This window comes from Balaenoptera acutorostrata, chromosome 1, assembly GCF_949987535.1.
Source record: "Balaenoptera acutorostrata chromosome 1, mBalAcu1.1, whole genome shotgun sequence".
NCBI classification, from domain to species: Eukaryota; Metazoa; Chordata; class Mammalia; order Artiodactyla; family Balaenopteridae; genus Balaenoptera; species Balaenoptera acutorostrata.
Window position 1 is genome coordinate 180273502 of NC_080064.1, and position 20430 is coordinate 180293931.

Genomic DNA, 20430 nt, shown 5'->3' on the forward strand with positions numbered 1-20430 from the left:
CTTTGACAAAGCCTTTCCAGTGGCTTTGGTGGAGATGGAGATGGGATTGGAGTCAGTGGCAGAGAGAATGGAATTTGAGGAAATAAAGACTGTCACAATTTTTCAAGTTTTTCCTCTGGAGGGGGGAACGAGAATGAAGCAGAAATAATTTTTCCAGCACTGGGGAAGAATCGAAGTGAGGAAAGGTCATATTTATTTTGCCATTTTATTTTTTTAAGGCTTAAATTTATATTTCTCATGTGTCTTGAGTGGAGAAGGGGAGAAACCATTCTTAGCACTTTATAATAGGCATGGGTTCTTGGCCAACTATTGACTGGAAGTATCTGCTTGCAAGTGACAAAAATCCAACTTATACTTGCTTGAGCAAAGAGGGAAAATGTATTGGTTCACATAGTCAAGTTGGAACCAGAGACTTGAATTCCATTAGTGATTCATTTCTTTCTGTTTCCTTTCCTACTGCAGATCGAAGGGTATTGGAAAGGAAGCAGCGGGAAACATAATTACCAGGGGCTCTGAGTCACACCCTCACTGCTTAGTAACCAGACAAGGAATGGAAACCCTTTCTTTACCAGATCCATTCTGAAAATTCCAAGAGAAGAACTCTGACCCATCTTGGATTAAGTGCCCATCCCTTGAATCAAGCACTGTGACTAAGGGATGAGGAACTATGATTGGCTCAGCCTCCATTACATGCCCATGTCTGTGTCAAAGAGGACAGGGTGTCTCATGAGAAGGAAGCAGGGAGGGAGTTCCAGACAACCTAAAACCTTAGCTGACCTATTTCAATTGCTGGTTGTTACAAATATAGTACTTGCTTTCTAGAACTCATGTTGATTATGGATCCATGGCTTCATAATTACAATAACAATGCCTTTTATTTGTCTATGTATTTGTACCTTCATTATCTTATTTGATGTTTAGAACATCAAATATGCATTAAGTAGTATGAAGTTCTTATTTCCACTTACAGATTAGGAAACTAAAGCTCAGAAATTTAGTGACTGGTTTAAGTTGTACAATAATTTAGTTGGAGGCCGAGAATCTTAGTTTCCCTCTAGACTTTATTTCAATACTCGACACAACCTCTCATTTTGCAATGGTAATAAAGTTATGTCTCCCAGTCCAGTTACGCCGATTCTCTCTATTCTTCTACCATGTAATAACAGAAGATAAGGTCGTGATGGACGAAGAAGGATAGCAAGGATAGCTGAGAAGTTTGAAGTTGTATATTCATAAAATATTTTATTTTAAATATTTTAATATTCATAAAATATTTCACTAATCAATATTTTACATTCATAATACATTAATCAATAGTTAATTAGTCCTAAGCTAATTAGATTATTTGAACAAAGGGGGAATAGATGATCTTATAAAACCTAGGGTAATAGAAATAACTGTGAAGGGGATTCTACAATGTTACTTACTAGAAGTCAACAAGTCTGGGAATGATGATGGCCAGAAGTTAAGGAAAGGAGCCACTATTTGTTGATTATCTACTCAAGGTGCCAGGCAGGGCCCTCCACTATGCTATCCTTTTTGATTCCCATCACCATTGTGTGAAAGAGTGATGTCTCTATCTCCAGATTATAGATGAGAACATAGACCACAGTATAGTGTAAACATAGCTTTTAAGTACACTGGGAAACCAAAAATTCTGTGTGACTCACTTTATTGTGATATTCGCTTCATTGGGCTTCATTGGGGTCATTTGGAACTGAACCCACAATATCTCTGAAGTCTTCCTGTACTTATTTTATGGGGCTGTTGTGAGGATGAAATGAGATAATGACTATAAAGTACTCAGCACAAGGGCTAGGCAGAGAGTTAGAGCTCAATAACCAAAAGCTCCCACTCCTGGGCAGATATCTGGAGAAAACCATAATTCAAAAAGATACACGCACCCCAATGTTCATTGCAGCACTATTTACAATAGCCAAGACATGGAAGCAACCTAAATGTCCATCAACAGAGGAATGGATAAAGAAGATGTGGTACATATATACAATGGAATATCACTCAGCCATAAAGAAGAACGAAATAATGCCATTTGCAGCAACATGGATGGACCTAGAGATTGGCATACTGAGTGAAGTAAGTCAGACAGAGAAAGAGAAATATCATATGATATTGCTTATATGTGGAATTTAAAAATATGGTACAAATGAACTTTACAAAACAGAAATAGAGTTACAGATGTAGAAAACAAACTTATCAGGAGGTTGGGGGGAGGGATAAACTGGGAGATTGGAATTGACATATACACACTACTATATATAAAATAGATAACTAATAAGGACCCTACTGTATAGCACAGGGAACTCTACTTAATACTCTTTAATGGCCTATATGGGAAAAGAATCTAAAAAAAAAAGAGTGGATATATGTATATGTATAACTGATTCACTTGCTATGCGCCTGAAACTAACACAACATTGTAAATCAAATATACTCCAATAAAAAATTTTAAAAAAAGTTACCGAAACCTCATAATTCACAGTAACTATAAGATGCAGTCTAAATTTTTGGCAATTAACTTAGATTATATATGTATAACCTATATACATATAGATGTGTATGTATACATACACACACACACAAACTATATGTATATTTACACACAACTATATATGTATATGTACACCCAGCGATATGTATGTATATACACATACACACAGCTATATATATATGTACACCCAGCGATATGTATGTATATACACATACACACAGCTATATATATATGTACACCCAGCGATATGTATGTATATACACATACACACAGCTATATATATATGTACACCCAGCGATATGTATGTATATACACATACACACAGCTATATATATATGTACACCCAGGGATATGTATGTATATACACATACACACAGCTATATATATATGTACACCCAGCGATATGTATGTATATACACATACACACAGCTATATATATATGTACACCCAGCGATATGTATGTATATACACATACACACAGCTATATATATATGTACACCCAGCGATATGTATGTATATACGCATACACACAGCTATATATATATGTACACCCAGTGATATGTATGTATATACGCATACACACAACTATATATATATGTACACCCAGCGATATGTATGTATATACGCATACACACAGCTATATATATATGTACACCCAGCGATATGTATGTATATACACATACACACAACTATATATATATATGTACACCCAGCGATATGTATGTATATACATATACACACAGCTATATATATATGTACACCCAGCGATATGTATGTATATACATATACACACAGCTATATATATCAGAACATTTTCCTTAAGTGCTTTTGGTTGACATCCTTAGTCTTTAGACTTTCTTGAAGCCAGGAACTAGGCCCTGGGCAGGGCACTACGCTTCCTCAGCCGCTGGCTTTGTAGTTCCACTGACTGCCCTCCCGGGGCAATGACATAATTCTTCTTATATACCTTTGGTTAGGAGAATGACTGGGAAACAGGCACAAGTGATATATTTCTGCTGCTCTCAGGTTTTTCTTGCAGTTGTGAATGACAGAGAAATGCAATCAGCGGGGACTGTGTTAGCGCTGTCAAGTGATCTCCAAAAGGCCTTTCTCTCTTATTTTGACTGCTTGGCTTTCTGTCATAGGTTACATGTCTCAGGGGTTTCGTAGTCTGCAGTACTGGGGCATAGCTTCTTCTTGTATTAGAGTGTGTCGTCTGTGCTCAATAGCAATTTTGTTACACATGCTGTATTACTAATATTAATACTAATGCTAATCATGTGGCCCTCTGGACCACTTCGTTCTTCCGTTCTCTCGCCCACTCTCTTCTTCATCCCACACCTTCTTTTTCTTCCTGTCTGCTTTTTTTTTTTTTTAAATAAGCAGTTAACATTTATTGAGTGCTTACTATTATAATCTGTTACAATAGCACTGTTATAATCACTTTACACCTATTAACCCCTTCAATCCTCACAACCTTATGAGAGGGCACTATTATGATCCTCATTTTACAGTAGTGAAAACAGGCCCAGACAATTAAGGAACTTGTGCAAGACCATTCAGCCTCAAAACTTTCATCAGCCTATATCTCTTTACTGCTTTTTAGTTTTTGATCATTTTAATACTAATTTTTGAAGAAGACTTTATTTATTGATTTATTTTTGAAATAACAGTGGTGTGTGTTTTTTTTAATTTTATTTTTGGCCACGCCATGGGGCATGTGGGATCTTAGATCCCTGACCAGTGCTCGAACCCGTGTCCCCTGCATTGGTAGCACAGAGTCTTAACCACTGGACCTCCAGGGAAGTCCCTAGAGAAGACTTTAAATGATCAATTTCCTCAAGTTCTCACTGTAGGGATATTTTCCTGGAGGTGGGAAGGGAACGCATCATAGGTTCCCAGAATTTCGAGGATCATCTGGTATAAGGTGGAACCCTCAGATCCAAGAAGTTTTTGCATGCTTGTTAAGGACCCTCGGGGACCATTAAAAGACAAGATCATGCTTTACAAGGCTAAGGCAATGAATGGGACTAGAATTAGAATGTTCCCTGAATGGATTCTGTGTCTATTTTGGAGTGAGATATTTTTATTCATCTCCAAGCCAAAAGCAGATGTGTTTTTTTAGTAATGGTTAAAGTTCAGGGGTTGGGGATGGGGGAGGGAGAAGAGAGATCATCAGACTTCACCCTCAGATCTTTTTTGGAATGAGACAAGAGTATAAAACTAAAACAAACCAATAAAGAAACCTGCAAGGTTCCCCCACCCCGCTCCCTGAACTGACCAAGAGCAAACACTCATCTTCAAGGACCCGGATCCTTGGTTTTTCCCCGAGTCCTGGGGACAGTCCTTTTCTGGGTAACATTTACTTGGAACACAGCCTGTTGTCAACAGAAAGGCTCTATTTGGAATAAGCCTTCACGTAGGTCAGTCACCGAACTCTATCAGGTCATGCTGGGAGGGACCCATGGGGGTGAGGAGAATATTCTCTCCAATGGAGAACGGAGACAAGTACACAGAGGAGGCCAGCCTTGTCCTCTTTGGTGGCCAAGGGACCTGCACCTAAGACAGAGAAACTGCATTTCTGAGAGCTGGGAGGGGGTGCCAGGCTCACGGACGTGTGATCTGAGCTCTCCCCCAGGGCTGCCTGCAGTTCACCTCTGGAAGGCGACCTTGTGAGCCAAGTTCCTAAAGGCGGCCAGGGATGATGCTGGGCCATGAGGGGGTGACGGAAGCGAGAGTGTGCCCTTTATGAAGGCTGTGAGCAAGAAAAGAGGATAAAATAGCTATACCACGTGTGGTGGTGGCGTGGGAGCGCCAAGTGAGCAATCAGCTCAAACTTCGCAAAGTGCAAGGCAGGAAGCACCCGGAAGGGCAGGGTGGGACGGGTCGGTGCTCCCAGCTTATTAGGGAATCTGTAATGAATCGGGCGTCTGGGCACGTACGCGAAGGTGTTCACGTCCACCACTGCGAACACACCCCGCAGCAATCAAGGTCCTTATCACTAAAAGCCAACAGTCACGGCCCGGATGACTGGAGGGACTGGAGAAAAGGGGTCGTCGGGTGAACACCGCTTGTGTTTAGGGGGTGTCTGTGACGAGGGCCATCCAGGCACGCCCCCTCTTTTTGGCAGCTCCCCTCTCTGCCCACTTCCGTCCTTAGAAGGACAGACACTGGCCCGTGGCCACGTGCCAAGGGAGGCCGAGCCGCGAGGGAGGGCAGGGGTCGGGGAGGCGGCGAAAGGTCCCTTAGATACGGCCGCCCGGCCCTTCCTTTAGACTCTGGACGTGCGGGGACCGGGGCCGCTCGGCCTCCGCCTCCGCCTTATAAGAAGCCCGGGCGCCGGCGGGCAGGGCGGCCCGGGAGGCGGGGACCAGGCCACGGCAGAGTCCAGGGCGCCGCGCCCCACCTGTGGCGGCGGGACGATCGGCCGGGCGGGGATGGGCCGCTACTCGGGCAAGACGTGCCGGCTGCTGTTCATGCTCGTGCTCACCGTCGCCTTCTTCGTGGCCGAGCTGGTGTCGGGCTACCTGGGCAACTCCATCGCGCTGCTGTCCGACTCCTTCAACATGCTGTCGGACCTGATCTCGCTGTGCGTGGGGCTGAGCGCCGGCTACATCGCCCGGCGCCCGCGCGGGGGCCTGAGCGCCACCTACGGCTACGCCCGCGCCGAGGTGGTGGGCGCGCTCAGCAACGCCGTCTTCCTTACCGCGCTCTGCTTCACCATCTTCGTGGAGGCCGTGCTGCGCCTGGCCCGGCCCGAGCGCATCGATGACCCCGAGCTGGTGCTCATCGTGGGCGCCCTGGGGCTGGCCGTCAACTTGGTCGGGCTGCTCATCTTCCAGGACTGCGCCGCCTGGTTCGCCTGCTGCGGCCGCCGCCGCCGCCGCCAGCAGCAGCGGCATCAGCAGCCGGCGGCCGGGGGCGGCCCTCGCGGCGTCTTCCCGGGTCCCCAAGGCGCCGAGGGCCGCTGGCACGCCGCCGCCCTGCCAGCCCCCGGCCGCGACTCGGCCGTGACCCTCCGGGTGGCCTCGGTGGACGAGAAGGGGGCGACCGTGTTCTCCAACGTAGCAGGTGCCTTTCGGCTGCATCTTCTGGACCGCGTTGCCCTTCCCTCCCCCGCGCGCCCGGTCCCTTCCTCCTCGTCCCACGCCCTCTTTTTACCTGTCTGCTTTAAAAAAAACAAAACAAAAAAACAAAAAAACCCACAACTATTTCCTCTGCCGGCCGGCTTTAAGTCTGTGCCGCTAACTGAACGTATTCCCCCGTTTCTTTTCTTTTTCCTCCTGGGTCCTCGGGCCCTCTTTGCTTCTTTTCCCCTCCCCCTATTCTCTTTGTATAGGAGTATTGATCCTCTTGGAAATCAGTTATTATTATTGGGCAACAGATAGCACTCCCCACCCCTCCCTCCTCCACTGGATACTATCTGCACTTTGTTTTTCTCCCTCCCCCTTTGCCCATCCTTCCGTCCCCCTGGGAGTTATGGGTTTGGGGTTGGGGGTGGATTCCCACTGCCTCTTTTTTTGTTTGTTTGTTTGTTTGAACTTGAATGAAAGTGTGAAGGAAGTCCAAAGGTGAATCACAAGGCTGATTTAAAGGCCAAAATGGGCTGTGTGTTTGGAGAGGTGGGGTGGGGGTGGGGGGCTGATGAGGTAGTGGGCTTTGAAAATAACAAAACGCTTTTTTGAGTCCATTGGTTCTTTTTGTTTGTAGAACTTATACACAACACAAGGTTTCTTCTTTGAATGCAGGTGATTCCCTGACTACGCAGAATGAACCAGAAGAGACTATGAAAAAGGAGAAGAAGTCCGAAGCCCTGAATATCAGAGGTAGGATTGACTTGGGGTCAAGCTGAAATCCTTTTCAGTGTTACACATATGGACTGGGCTGGACTCTTCATTTCTGTTTGCCTTTTCATAGGTGTGTTAGAAAGTAGGCTGGTTACACGCAGAGACTATTACCTAGGTCTCTTGCCCAATCACGGCATCGATTCTGGGGGAGACAGAGTTGCTAATGATTTATCCTTGCTCCACTTAGGCCCATGCTCACGCTGCCTGCTCCAGAGTCTCACGGATCCCTGGCATGCTACCGCTTGATTTTGCCCGCCCGTGGATATTGCTAACATAAAATGCAGCCTGTTTGAATTGGATATCATTTTGATAAAGGTTGGAAGAGCGTAGGTGGGATCTATCCAAGGTTATGCCCCAAGTGACCTTGCTGACTGGCCCTCATTGCCTCACTTATTTTGGCCAGAAAACTGCTCCTGAGATGGTCTGTTGGTTCAGTTGAGTCTCCACCTCAAGGTCCAAAGAGGGGGGTTCTGGGGAGACAGAGGAAGGCACATCCCTTGCATCCCTCCTACCATACGCTCAAGGTCACAAACCCAGGGCAAAGTTTAGCCCTGGGAGTTCAAAAGTGGGTTTCTTACCAGACACCAACATGGTACACTCCATCTCCCCTTTCCAACTTCCTGGGCACAGATTTTGCTTCAGAGTGATTCAAGAAAGCCCAATTCCCAATCTGATGGAGAATTTCAACAAAAGTTATGCAGCCCTTTACCTTTAGATGGTGTGAGGAAGCCTGAAGTGGGGCTTAGAGGTAAATAATACAAAGAAAAACAAATAATGCAGGAAACGCCTTCATTTCTGAGAGTCTCACATCTGTTTTACAAAGTGATACCCAGAATGAATCTGGAGGGAAAATCAGAAAAGAACAACAGCAGCGCATGAGCTCCTAAAAATTTCTAAATGAATTAGTTAAAAAAATTTAACTGCAACAGGGGAATTCCTAAAAAACATGGTGGTGAATTTTTTTGGAAAGAGAATCTGTGATGAAAACTCATAATCCTTTAGTTTATCCTTTTATTTAGGTTCAGTTTAAATATAAATATATATATATAGAATATATATATTATTACTATGTATTACATATATAATATATATTAATAACGTATATATTCTCTCTCTATATATTTAATGGGTTTTTAAGATGGAGTTCACCATCATAGCACTTTACCTTTTCAAAGCACATTCTGTTTTTTATTCTTTCTTTGATTGAGATATTATTGGCATATAACACTAGTTTCAGGTGTACAACATAATGATTCAATCTTTGTATGTATTGTGAAATGATCACCACAGTATAAATATAAATACGTGAATAACAGTGTCTGGTTAACATCCATCATTATGCACAGTAACAATTTTTTTTTTCTCATAATGAGAACTTTTAAGATCTATTCTCTTGGCAACTTTCAAATATATGGTACAGTATTATTATTTTTACCTTATTTTATTTATTATTATTTTTAACACACATTTATTGGAGTATAATTGCTTTACAATGGTGTGTGAGTTTCTGCTTTACAACAAAGTGAATCAGCTATACATATACATATATCCCCATATCTCTTCCCTCTTGCGTCTCCCTCCCACCCTCCCTATCCCACCCCTCTAGGTGGTCACAGAGCACCGAGCTGATCTCCCTGTGCTATGCGGCTGCTTCCCACTAGCTATCTATTTTACATTTGGTAGTGTATATATGTCCATGCCACTCTCTCACTTTGTCCCAGCTTCCCCCTCCGCACCCGGTGTCCTCAAGTCCATTCTCTATGTCTGCGTCTTTATTCCTGCCCTGCCACTAGGTTCATCATTATAGTCACCCTGACTTACGTGGCATCTCCATGACTTATTTATCTTATAACTGGAAGTTTGTACCTTTTGACTCCATTCATCCATTTTGCCCACCCCTCCGCCACCTCTGTCAACCACCAATCTGTTCTCTGTATCTGAGCTTGCTTTTTTTTTTTTTTTTTTTTTAAGAAGCCACATACAAGTGAGCTTGTTGATTTTGTTGCTCAAGGAGACGTTTGTCCAGGTGCAAGCACTGCAGCAAAGGGTCCCAGGTCCCAGGTCCCAGCCTGTCTCACCACCATTTAAGACACACATATAGTGGGGTGAGGAGGGCTTAGGCAGGCGGATCTGGTTTGAGTTCTGTCTCTGCCTTCCACTAGCTATGTGACCTTGGGCAAGTAACGTTCCCTCTTTGACCTTCAGTTTCCTTATCTACATGAGGGAGATAATAGCAGTGCCGACATCTCTGTGTTGTTGTGAGAAATACATGGCTGATGGGAACAGCACAGAGGATTCGCTTAATGAATCGCCTTCCCATCAGTTCCGTGCACTTACTTCTCAGTGGGTTTTCAGACGTTGTTTCACGTCCTCTTTTTTTTTTTTTAATTTCTACAACATTTTATTTTTATTATGAATTATATATGCATAATAAGTGACTCAAATTTCAGCTAGACATAGAAATAACAAAATAAAACATCTTTTGACTAGCATGATAATAAGACATTATCCCTGAAAGTCTTTGAGATGGCAACATGCAACACAAATGTATTCAAGATAGCTGAGTCACTAACAAGTTTCAGAGCTACAGATTAGGTCACATCAATTTCCAAGCGTTCTACTGACTCTGTTATTCTATGATCCTTACAGTCAATAGCAAAAAGCAAATCACTGCAGTATTTCAACAGTTTATCCTGCCATACACACACACACACACACACACACACACACACACACACACACACACACACACACATACACACGCACCCCGGCTATGTTTTCGTTAGATTTTTATACACATTTTTTTCTAGTATCATGTCCTCTTCAGAACTAGCCTCTTCGAGAAGTGAGGCAGATGTTATCCTTATTCCCATTTCACCAGTGAGAATCTTGCTTCTCAGAGAGGTTGACTTTCACAAGATCCATGACTCACAGAGACTGTCAGACCTGTGACTCTAAATGTAGCGCACCCGTCTCCCACGTTGCCTGACAAGCACATCCTCTTCTGCAGCCTCCTTTGAGTTCTCTGCTTGGAACACCTTTGCTCTGAGTTTCTCTGCCTGGGACTATTGCCTTTTGAAGTCTGTTTCCTCTTCAGAGTCTTGCCCATCTCTCGAGAAGCCTTTCTTGAGATTTCTCATCACAGGGAATAATCCTCCGTCTGGAAGTTACTGATACACTTATCCAGAATCCTGCCAGTGGACTGAGGTCCCCAGAAGATAATGACCATCTTTGCACGGGAGGCCAGAAAACACACAGCAATATCTCAGGAATTTAGTGAAATGAAGCTGTAAGCAGTTTTTCAGACTGAAGGTCACGATAGTTTGGGTTGTAAAATTAGTTTAGTAGAGTATGATCAGCATTTTGAAAACTAACTAGAATTGAATGAAATAGAATAGAAAATAGTAATAAATCCCGTGTAAGGATAGGTTTTGTTTTTTCAAGAAACATTCATTTCAGTGTGTGTTTGTGCCTGGGCTAGGATGCAAAATAAGATTCTTACTGTGGATTATGTGAAAAATAAGTCTGAACACTCTTTTATATAATTCTTAGGGGCCAGTAATGAGATTTCTCAGAAGGAGAACCTGAAACTGGAATTTAGGACTTAGATGGGGCAGGATGCACAACGGTTCTCTAGTCATACTATGGAGATTTATATCCCCACACAAACACTTTCTAGCTGTGTGCTCTTGGATAAGTTACTAAGCTACTCTGTGCCTCAGTTTCCTCATTTGTAGAGTGGAGAGAGTCACCACTTTAGAGAGTCCTTAAGAGGACTTAATGTGTAAATACATGCAACATACTTACAACAATGTCTGGTGCATATATGTTAGCTAGCATTACAGTTATTATAATTAAGTAAAAGGCAGAAGGTAATCTATGTCGTGGAGTTATGACTGATGAACCAGAAAATAGTTTTTTATTGAGTGCCTAGATTGTATGCCTCCAGTGCTAAAATACAAACAAAGGAAATGCAGGGTACGACCCTCACCTTCATGTTACTTACAGTCTAATGGAGGAAACGAGGCTGACATCCATGAAAAAGAGAATAACAGATGGTCTCAGGCAGTGAAAATGATGTCGAGTGCATATAGGAAATATTTGGTCTTCATAGTTTTATGGTAGTATTTTGTACTGTCCTGGAGAAAGTTAAAGCTTTGATCTTCAGTTCCTCCTGGAGAAACAAGCTGTAGAGACCAACTCTTGGGAACATTTTGAGTTTCTCTTTGTGGCTGAGGACAGGGACTGGGGAGTAAGAAGCTCCCGTAGGGGTGGGGTGGGAAGAAGGGGGCACAGAATTTTAAAATGGGACTACTTAATGTATTTATTGAATCGGGACCCTATTACCATAAGTAAACACTCAGCCAGAAGGAGATGTGGGGATTCTTTTTATTCTTGTATTTTTTTGGTGGCGGGGGGAGGTTGCCACAAACTACATTTAGGGTGTTTACAAAATGCCATTCGACCTATGTTGCTACTCAGAATCTTAGAAGCGCTGCCAGGAGGAAGTAGCCTCTTCTAAGTGAAACTATTCAGTTGCAGCCATGAGTGAGTTGTTAGTATTTTAGATGATTATTAATTCTACTGAGTGAATCTGGGATACATGGAGGGACAAAGCAGATCTTTCTTAATCCATATACTTTCTTCTAGAGCAGCGCTTTGAAAACTTTTATGTGCATTTCAGTCACCTGGGGATCTTATTAAAATGCAGAATCGATTCAATAGATTGGAGGTGGGGCCTGAGATTCTGCCTTTCTCAGAAGCTTCTAGGTGATGTTGGTGCTTCTGGTCTGCAAACCATACTTTGGAAAGAAAGATTCTGATGTTGCTTTCTGTAAAAAAAAAAAAACAACTTTGTGTTTATACTTTATAATCCTAACAAATCTCCACCCCATTCACTAAACCCCAGTTCAGTCTATGTCCAACAAACAATTGGACACTTAGATCTTCTTTAGAATTACACGCTTTCTGTATCATAACCGAAAACTTTCGAAGTGGTTCCCTTAAGTAAAGGCATCCACAATTTTTGTTATTATCTGTAGAATTTAAATGTTATTTTATTGTTACAAAGGGCTCTTTGTTTAGTGAGAATGTTGCTGGACACTGTGGAGGACCTCTTAAACCAAAGGCAGTTTAAGTGACCACAGGCTAAGTGAGAAGCAAGTAAATGCATTTAGGGAAGGGGAAAATGGATCAAGGTAGAGGGAAGACAAAGAATAAATAAATAAATAAATAAAAATATTATATTTATCCTGTAACAAACCATAATGGAAAAGAATATGGCAAAGAATATGTGTACCTGAATCACTTTGCTGTACACCAGAAACTAACACAACGTTGTAAATCAACTATACTTCAATTAGGAAGAAAAAGTTTGGGAATTCCCTGGTGGTCCAGTGGATAAGACTCTGTGGTTTTACTGCCGTGGGCCTGGGTTCGATCCCTGGTTGGGGAACTAAGATCCCACAAACCACGTGGCATGGAACACCCCCCCCCAAAAAAAAAGAAATTGTTTAAAACAATTTAAATCACAGACACCTGTGTGAAAGAAAAAGAAACCATTTGCATAGCGTCTGTTTACGGCTTGGTGCCCTCTGATGGGTGGTAGGTGGCAGCAGTGTGGCACCTTGAACTGTCACAGTCCCTCTTCCCACAGGTATCTGCAGCTCAGATTCTTCCTAGGCTGTTCCAGGTTCTCTGGGTCCTGGGATGGTGACCTGAGGTTTTGTTTTCTGTGCAGCAGTGGCCATTGTTTTTGCTTTCGAATCCAGCCTGCTGTTCTAACTGAACAGAGAACAAATAGCAACAGGTATTCATAGACTTGGGAAGCCAAGTCAGTGAGTGTCACATGGGCTTTATTGGTCTTTCTTTCTTCCCCGCAGGGGTACTTTTACATGTGATGGGAGATGCCCTGGGGTCGGTGGTTGTGGTGATTACGGCCATCATATTCTATGTGCTTCCCCTGAAACATGAGGACCCATGTAACTGGCAGTGCTACATTGACCCCAGCCTGACTGTCATCATGGTCATCATCATTTTGTCATCTGCCTTCCCACTTATCAAGGAGACTGCTGCCATTCTGCTGCAGATGGTCCCCAAAAGCGTCAACATGGAAGAGCTGAGTAAGTCATGCAATTCTTATCTCGAACTACTGCCCAGTGAATGTTCTTCAGGCCAAAGGGCCAGCATTATTTCAGAGCAGTGTTTGATTTATGTATCCTAAAATACTTTAAATCACAAAGCAATAGAGACATCCTCACATGTTTTGTAGATGACTGCTGCTACTAAAATGACTCGCAGCTCCGAGAACCAAAGGTCCCTTTTAGCCCATCATTCTCTGACTCTACTGCAAATTTTTAAGAATGTGTTGCTTGGGCAATACCTATTCCTGGGTTATTTATTTACCTTCATGTCAGAGATTTATTCTAACTCAGATAAGGCCACTCTGCCCAGGACTTGATTTTTATTTCCCCTATTCTGAAAACATGAGTCATTCCTTCCTATTCTAGATCCTACTTTTTAGTTAACTGATTTTTGTGGGCATGCAAGTCACTGTGTGTCCTATAACACAGTAAAATGGACCATATTTAAATTCACTCATTCAGTAGTGGAATCTGTTTCTTTGCTTTGTTCAAATAGAGGTCAAACTCTCACTTGAGTTTATGTGTGTCTGAGGATATAACATTTTTATAGACTTTATAGAATGTCTGAATGGGAACTCTCCAGATGTTGGTGAGAAACTGAATGTGCAACTTTAGTTCTAGTGTTTCTAAATGGAGATGAAGTTTTTATAGGAAAAAAATTTTTTTCATGAATATTTGCTATTATTCTATCTATCATTACTTCATCAGTGAGCCAGTAAACATGAACTATAGCCCAGGCCCACTATGCAGCTGAAAGTCGGAAGACCTTATTTCATGACAAATAGCTGAAATTAGATTTGATGGGCCTTAATATATTGAACAGCCATGGCTAGCCTTTCCTCCTACAGGCATGATTTACAGTGTGACTGTCCTGAATGCCTACTCTTTGCCCAGTGCTGCAGGCAGAGGATGACGGAGGTAAAAGAGGCTCCAAGGAGCAGATATACAGCATCATTTTCCTCCAGGGGCTTGTTTGCCAAGGAAAAAACAAAATAAGCATATACAAAGCAATTTATGATATATATTGGCTTATATTGCCTTTTAACAAAGTAATGTATATATATTGAAAAGCAGATATTAAAAAAATTAGATTGTAATAATGATAGCAACACTTTTATGATACTTATTACATGCTAGGTAATATTGTCCAAGTGATTTACTTATATTAACTCATTTTAATCCTTAAAATAAACTTATGAGGTGCTGTCATTATCATTCCTAATTTACACATAAGGAAACCAAGGCACAGAGGGACTGGGTAAATTTTACAAGGTCATGCAGGTAGTAAATGATTAACTGGGATTCAAACTCTAGGTGGCTACAGGTTGTTCATAATCACTGTTCAATACCATCTTTCTAAATACATACTAATTTTAGAAAGTATGGAAAATACAGAAAGCCTAAATAAGGAAATAGAAATCTCTCATAATCCTACCACCCAGAAATTACCACTCTTAATATTTTTGTGTCAGTCATTCAATAAAACAAGACTTAATCTACCTAAAAAAATCATTTTTGTGTGTATATATATACACTGATGTTTCATTTTTTAAAAAAAGGAAAGATAAGCAAAATAAGATGACAGAGAAATATGCAGCAGATGAAGGAGCAAAGTAAAAACCCACCAGACCAAACAAATGAAGAGGAAATAGGCAGTCTACCTGAAAAAGAATTCAGAGTAATGATAGGAAAGATATCCAAAATCTTGGAAATAGAATGGAGAAAATACAAGAAACATTTAACAAGGACCTAGAAGAACTAAAGAGCAAATAAACAATGATGAACAACACAATAAATGAAATTAAAAATTCTCTAGAAGGAATCAATAACAGAATAACTGAGGCAGAAGAACGGATAAGTGACCTGGAAGATAAAATAGTGGAAATAACTACCATGGAGGAGAATAAAGAAAAAAGAATGAAAAGAATTGAGGACAGTCTCAGAGACCTCTGGGACAACATTAAATGCACCAACATTCGAATTATAGGGGTCCCAGAAGAAGAAGAGAAAAACAAAGGGACTGAGAAAATATTTGAAGAGATTATAGTTGAAAAATTCCCTAATATGGGAAAGGAAATAGTTAATCAAGTCCAGGAAGCACAGAGAGTTCCATACAGGATAAATCCAAGGAGAAACACACCAAGACACATATTAATCAAACTATCAAAGATTAAATAAAAAGAAAAAATATTAAAAGTAGCAAAGGAGAAGCAACAAATAACATAAAAGGGAATCCCCATAAGGTTAACAGCTGATTTTTCAGCAGAAACTCTACAAGCCAGAAGGGAGTGGCAGGACATATTTAAAGTGATGAAAGGGAAAAACCTACAACTAAGATTACTCTACCCAGCAAGGATCTCATTCAAATTCAACAGAGAAATTAAAAGCTTTACAGACAAGCAAAAGCTAAGAGAATTCACCACCACCAAACCAGCTTTACAACAAATGTTAAAGGAACTTCTCTAGGCAGGAAACACAGGAGAAGGAAAACACCTACAATAACAAACCCAAAACAATTAAGAAATGGTAATAGGAGCACACATATCGATAACTACCTTAAATGTAAATGGATTAAATGTTCCAAACCAAAAGACATAGACTGGCTGAATGGATACAAAAACAAGACCCATATATATACTGTCTACAAGAGACCCACTTCAGACCAAGGGACACATACAGACTGAAAGTGAAGGCATGGAAAAAGATATTCCATGCAAATGGAAATCAAAAGAGAGCTGGAGTAGCAGTTCTCATATCAGACAAAATAGACTTTAAAATAAAGACTATTACAAGAGACAAAGAAGGACACTACATAATGATCAAGCGATCAATCCAAGAAGAAGATATAACAATTGTAAATATTTATGCACTCAACATATGAGCACCTCAATACATAAGGCAAATGCTAAGAGCCATAAAAGGGGAAATTGACAGTAACACAATCATAGTAGGGAACTTTAACACCCCACTTTCACCGATGGACAGATCATCCAAAATGAAAATAAATAAGGGAACACAAGCTTTAAATGACACATTAAACAAGATGGACTTAATTGATATTTATAGGACATTGCATCCAAAAACAACAGAATACACATTTTTCTCAAGTGCTCATGGACCATTCTCCAGGATAGATCATATCTTGGGTTACAAATCAAGCCTTGGTAAACTTAAAAAAACTGAAATCGTATCAAGTAACTTTTCCGACCACAATGCTATGAGACTAGATATCAATAACAGGAAAAAAACTGTAAAAAATACAAACACATGGAGGCTAAACAATACACTACTAAATAACCAAGAGATCACTGAAGAAATCAAAGAGGAAATCAAAAAATACCTAGAAACAAATGAGAATGAAAACACGATGACCCAAACCTATGAGATGCAGCAAAAGCAGTTCTAAGAAGGAAGTTTATAGCAATACAATCCTACCTCAAGAAACAAGAAAAAATCTCAAACAACCTAACCTTACACCTAAAGCAATTAGAGGAAGAAGAACAAAAAAACTCCAAAGTTAGCAGAAGGAAAGAAATAATAAAGATCAGACCAGAAATAAGTGAAAAGGAAATGAAGGAAACAATAGCAAAGATCAATAAAACTAAATAAAAACTAAATAGTAAAACCTTTTTCAGGTTCTTTGAGAAGATAAACAAAACTGATAAACCATTAGCGAGACCCATCAAGAAAAAAGGGGAGAAGACTCAAATCAACAGAATTAGAAATGAAAAAGGAGAAGTAACAACTGACACTGCAGAAATACAAAGGATCATGAGAGATTACTACAAGCAACTCTATGCCAATAAAATGGACAACCTGGAAGAAATGGACAAATGCTTAGAAAAGCACAAACTTCTGAGACTGAATCAGGAAGAAATAGAAAATGTAAACAGACCAATCACAAGCACTGAAATTGAAACTGTGATTAAAAATCTTCCAACAAACAAAAGCCCAGGACCAGATGGCTTCACAGGGGAATTCTATCAAACATTTAGAGAAGAGCTAATGCCTATCCTTCTCAAACTCTTCCAAAGTATATCAGGAACACTCACAAACTCATTCTATGAGGCCACCATCACCCCAATACCAAAACCAGACAAAGATGTCACAAAGAAAGAAAACTACAGGCCAATATCACTGATGAACATAGATGAAAAATCCTCAATGAAATACTAGCAAACAGAATCCAACAGCACATTAAAAGGATCATATACCATGATCAAGTGGGGTTTATCCCAGGAATGCAAGGATTCTTCAATATACACAAATCAATCAATGTGATACACCATATTAACTTATTGAAGGAAAAAAACCATATGATCATCTCAGTAGGTGCAGCAAAAGCTTTCGACAAAATTCAACACCAATTTATGATAAAAACCCTGCAGAAAGTAGGCATAGAGGGAACTTACCTCAACATAATAAAGGCCATATATGACAAACCCAAAGCCAACATCATTCTCAATGGTGAAAAAAAGGAAACGATTTCCACTAAGATCAGGAACAAGACAAGGCTGCCCACCCTCACCACTATTATTCAACATAGTTTTGGAAGTTTTAACCACAGCAATCAGAGAAGAAAAAGAAATAAAAGGAATCCAAATCGGAAGAGAAGAAGTAAAACTATCACTGTTTGCAGGTGACATGATGCTATACATAGAGAATCCTAAAGATGCTACCAGAAAACTACTAGAGCTAATCAATGAATTTGGAAAAGTAGCAGGATACAAAATTAATGCACAGAAATCTGTAGCATTCCTATACACTAATGATGAAAAGTCTGAAAGAGAAATTAAGGAAACAGTCCCATTTACCATTGCAACAAAAAGAATAAAATATCTAGGAATAAACCTACCTAAGAAGACAAAAGACCTGTATGCAGAAAACTATAAGACACCGATGAAAGAAATTAAAGATGATACAAACAGATGGAGAGATATACTATGTTCTTGGATTGAAAAAATCAACCTTGTGGAAATGGCTCTACTACCCAAAGCAATCTACAGATTCAATGCAATCCCTATCAAAATACCAATGGCATTTTTCACAGAACCAGAACAAAAAATTGCACAATTTGTATGGAAACACAAAAGACCCCGAATAGCCAAAGCAATCTTGAGAAAGAAAAACAGAGCTGGAGGAATCAGGCTCCCTGACTTCAGACTATGCTACAAAGCTACAGTAATCAAGACAGTATAGTACTGGCACAAAAACAGAAATATAGATCAGTGGAACAGGGTAGAAAGCCCAGAGATAAGCCCACACACATATAATCACCTTATCTTTGGTAAAGGAGGCAAGAATATTCAATGGAGAAAAGACAGCCTCTTCAATAAGTGGTGCTGGGAAAACTGCACAGCGACATGTAAAAGAATGAAATTAGAACACTTCCTAACACCATACACAAAAATAAACTCAAAATGGATTAAAGACCTAAATGTAAGACCAGACACCATAAAACTCTTAGAGGAAAACATAGGCAGAACAGTCTATGACATAAATCACAGCAAGATCCTTTTTGACCCACCTCCTGGAGAAAGGGAGATAAAATCAAAAACAAATGGGACCTAATGAAACTTAAAATCTTTTGCACAGCAAAGGAAACCATAAACAAGATGAAAAGACAACCCTCAGAATGGGAGAAAATATTTGCAAATGGAGCAACTGACAAAGGATTAATCTCCAAAATATATAAGCAGCTCATGCAGCTCAATATCAAAAAAACAAACAACCCAATCCAACAATAGGCTGAAGACCTAAATAGACATTTCTCCAAAGAAGATATTCATGTTGCCAACAAACACATGAAAGCATGCTCAACATCACTAATCATTAGAGAAATGCAAATCAAAATTACAATGAGGTATCACCTCACACCAGTCAGAATAGCCATCATCAAAAAATCTACAAACAATAAATGCTGGAGAGGGTGTGGAGAAAAGGGAACCCTCTTGCACTGTTGGTGGGAATGTAAATTGATACAGCCCCTATGGAGAACAGTATGGAGGTTCCTTAAAATATTAAAAATAGAACTACCATACGACCCAGCAATCCCACTACTGGGCATATACCCTGAGAAAACCATAATTCAAAAAGAGACATGTACCACAATGTTCATCGCAGCACTATTTACAATGGCCAGGACATGGAAGCAACCTAAGTGTCCATCGACAGATGAGTGGATAAAGAAGATGTGGCACATATGTACAATGGAATTTTACTCAGCCATAAAAAGAAACAAAATTGAGTTATTTGTATTGAGATGGATGGACCTAGAGTCTGTCATACAGAGTGAAGTAAGTCAGAAAGAATAAAACAAATACTGTATGCTAACACATATATATGGAATCTAAAAAAAAAAGGTTCTGATTAAACTAGGGGCAGGACAGGAATAAAGACAGAAATGTAGAGAATGGACTTGAGGACACGGGGAGGGGGAAGGGGAAGCTGGGATGAAATGAGAGAGTGGCATGGACATATATACACTACCAAATGTAAAATAGATAGCTAGTGGTAAGCAGCCGCATAGCCCAGGGAGATCAGCTCTGTGCTTTGTGACCACCTAGAGGGGTGGGATAGGGAGGGTGGGAGGGAGGCTCAAGAGGGAGAGGATATGGAGATATATATACGTATAGCTGATTGCGTTTGTTATACAGCAGAAACTGACACAACATTGTAAAGCAATTATACTCCGGTAAAGATGTTAAAAAAAAAAAGAGGAAAAAATATCATACCACATATACATTCTAGCTATTTGCCTTTTCACTTAAAAATACATTATATACCCTTTCTCATATCCTTAAATATGCAACTTACTTTTTCACAGCTGTATCATATTCTATCACATAATTGATTTGATTTCCATTTTTTTTCATTAACACAAAAAGCATTGCCCAAACCATTCTTGTACATAAATATTTGGTTAAATTCC

At 40.5% G+C, this 20430-nt stretch overlaps 1 protein-coding gene and 1 long non-coding RNA gene across 4 annotated transcripts in view; one reads left to right on the top strand and one right to left on the bottom strand.

The window, feature by feature from the left end:
* SLC30A10 (solute carrier family 30 member 10) overlaps positions 1–20430 on the top strand; it is a 46066-nt gene that overhangs the window by 20180 nt on the left and 5456 nt on the right. Inside the window, exons 1-3 of one of the 3 annotated variants that reach the window (XM_057535426.1) lie at positions 5819–6580; positions 7258–7335; positions 13239–13478. In XM_057535426.1, the coding sequence (XP_057391409.1) occupies positions 5947–6580; positions 7258–7335; positions 13239–13478 (952 nt within the window). In that variant the 5' untranslated portion in view covers positions 5819–5946. Of the gene's footprint in view, positions 1–5818; positions 6581–6924; positions 7081–7257; positions 7336–13238; positions 13479–20430 lie in introns of those variants that run through there. The other 2 variants (XM_057535545.1, XM_057535488.1) reach the window with 2 other exon arrangements.
* The window catches only part of LOC102999223 (uncharacterized), a 48966-nt gene continuing 40303 nt past the window's right edge, over positions 11768–20430 (bottom strand). The window contains exon 5 of the long non-coding RNA XR_450147.2: positions 11768–12188. This is a non-coding gene — a long non-coding RNA (uncharacterized LOC102999223). The remainder of the gene's footprint in view (positions 12189–20430) is intronic.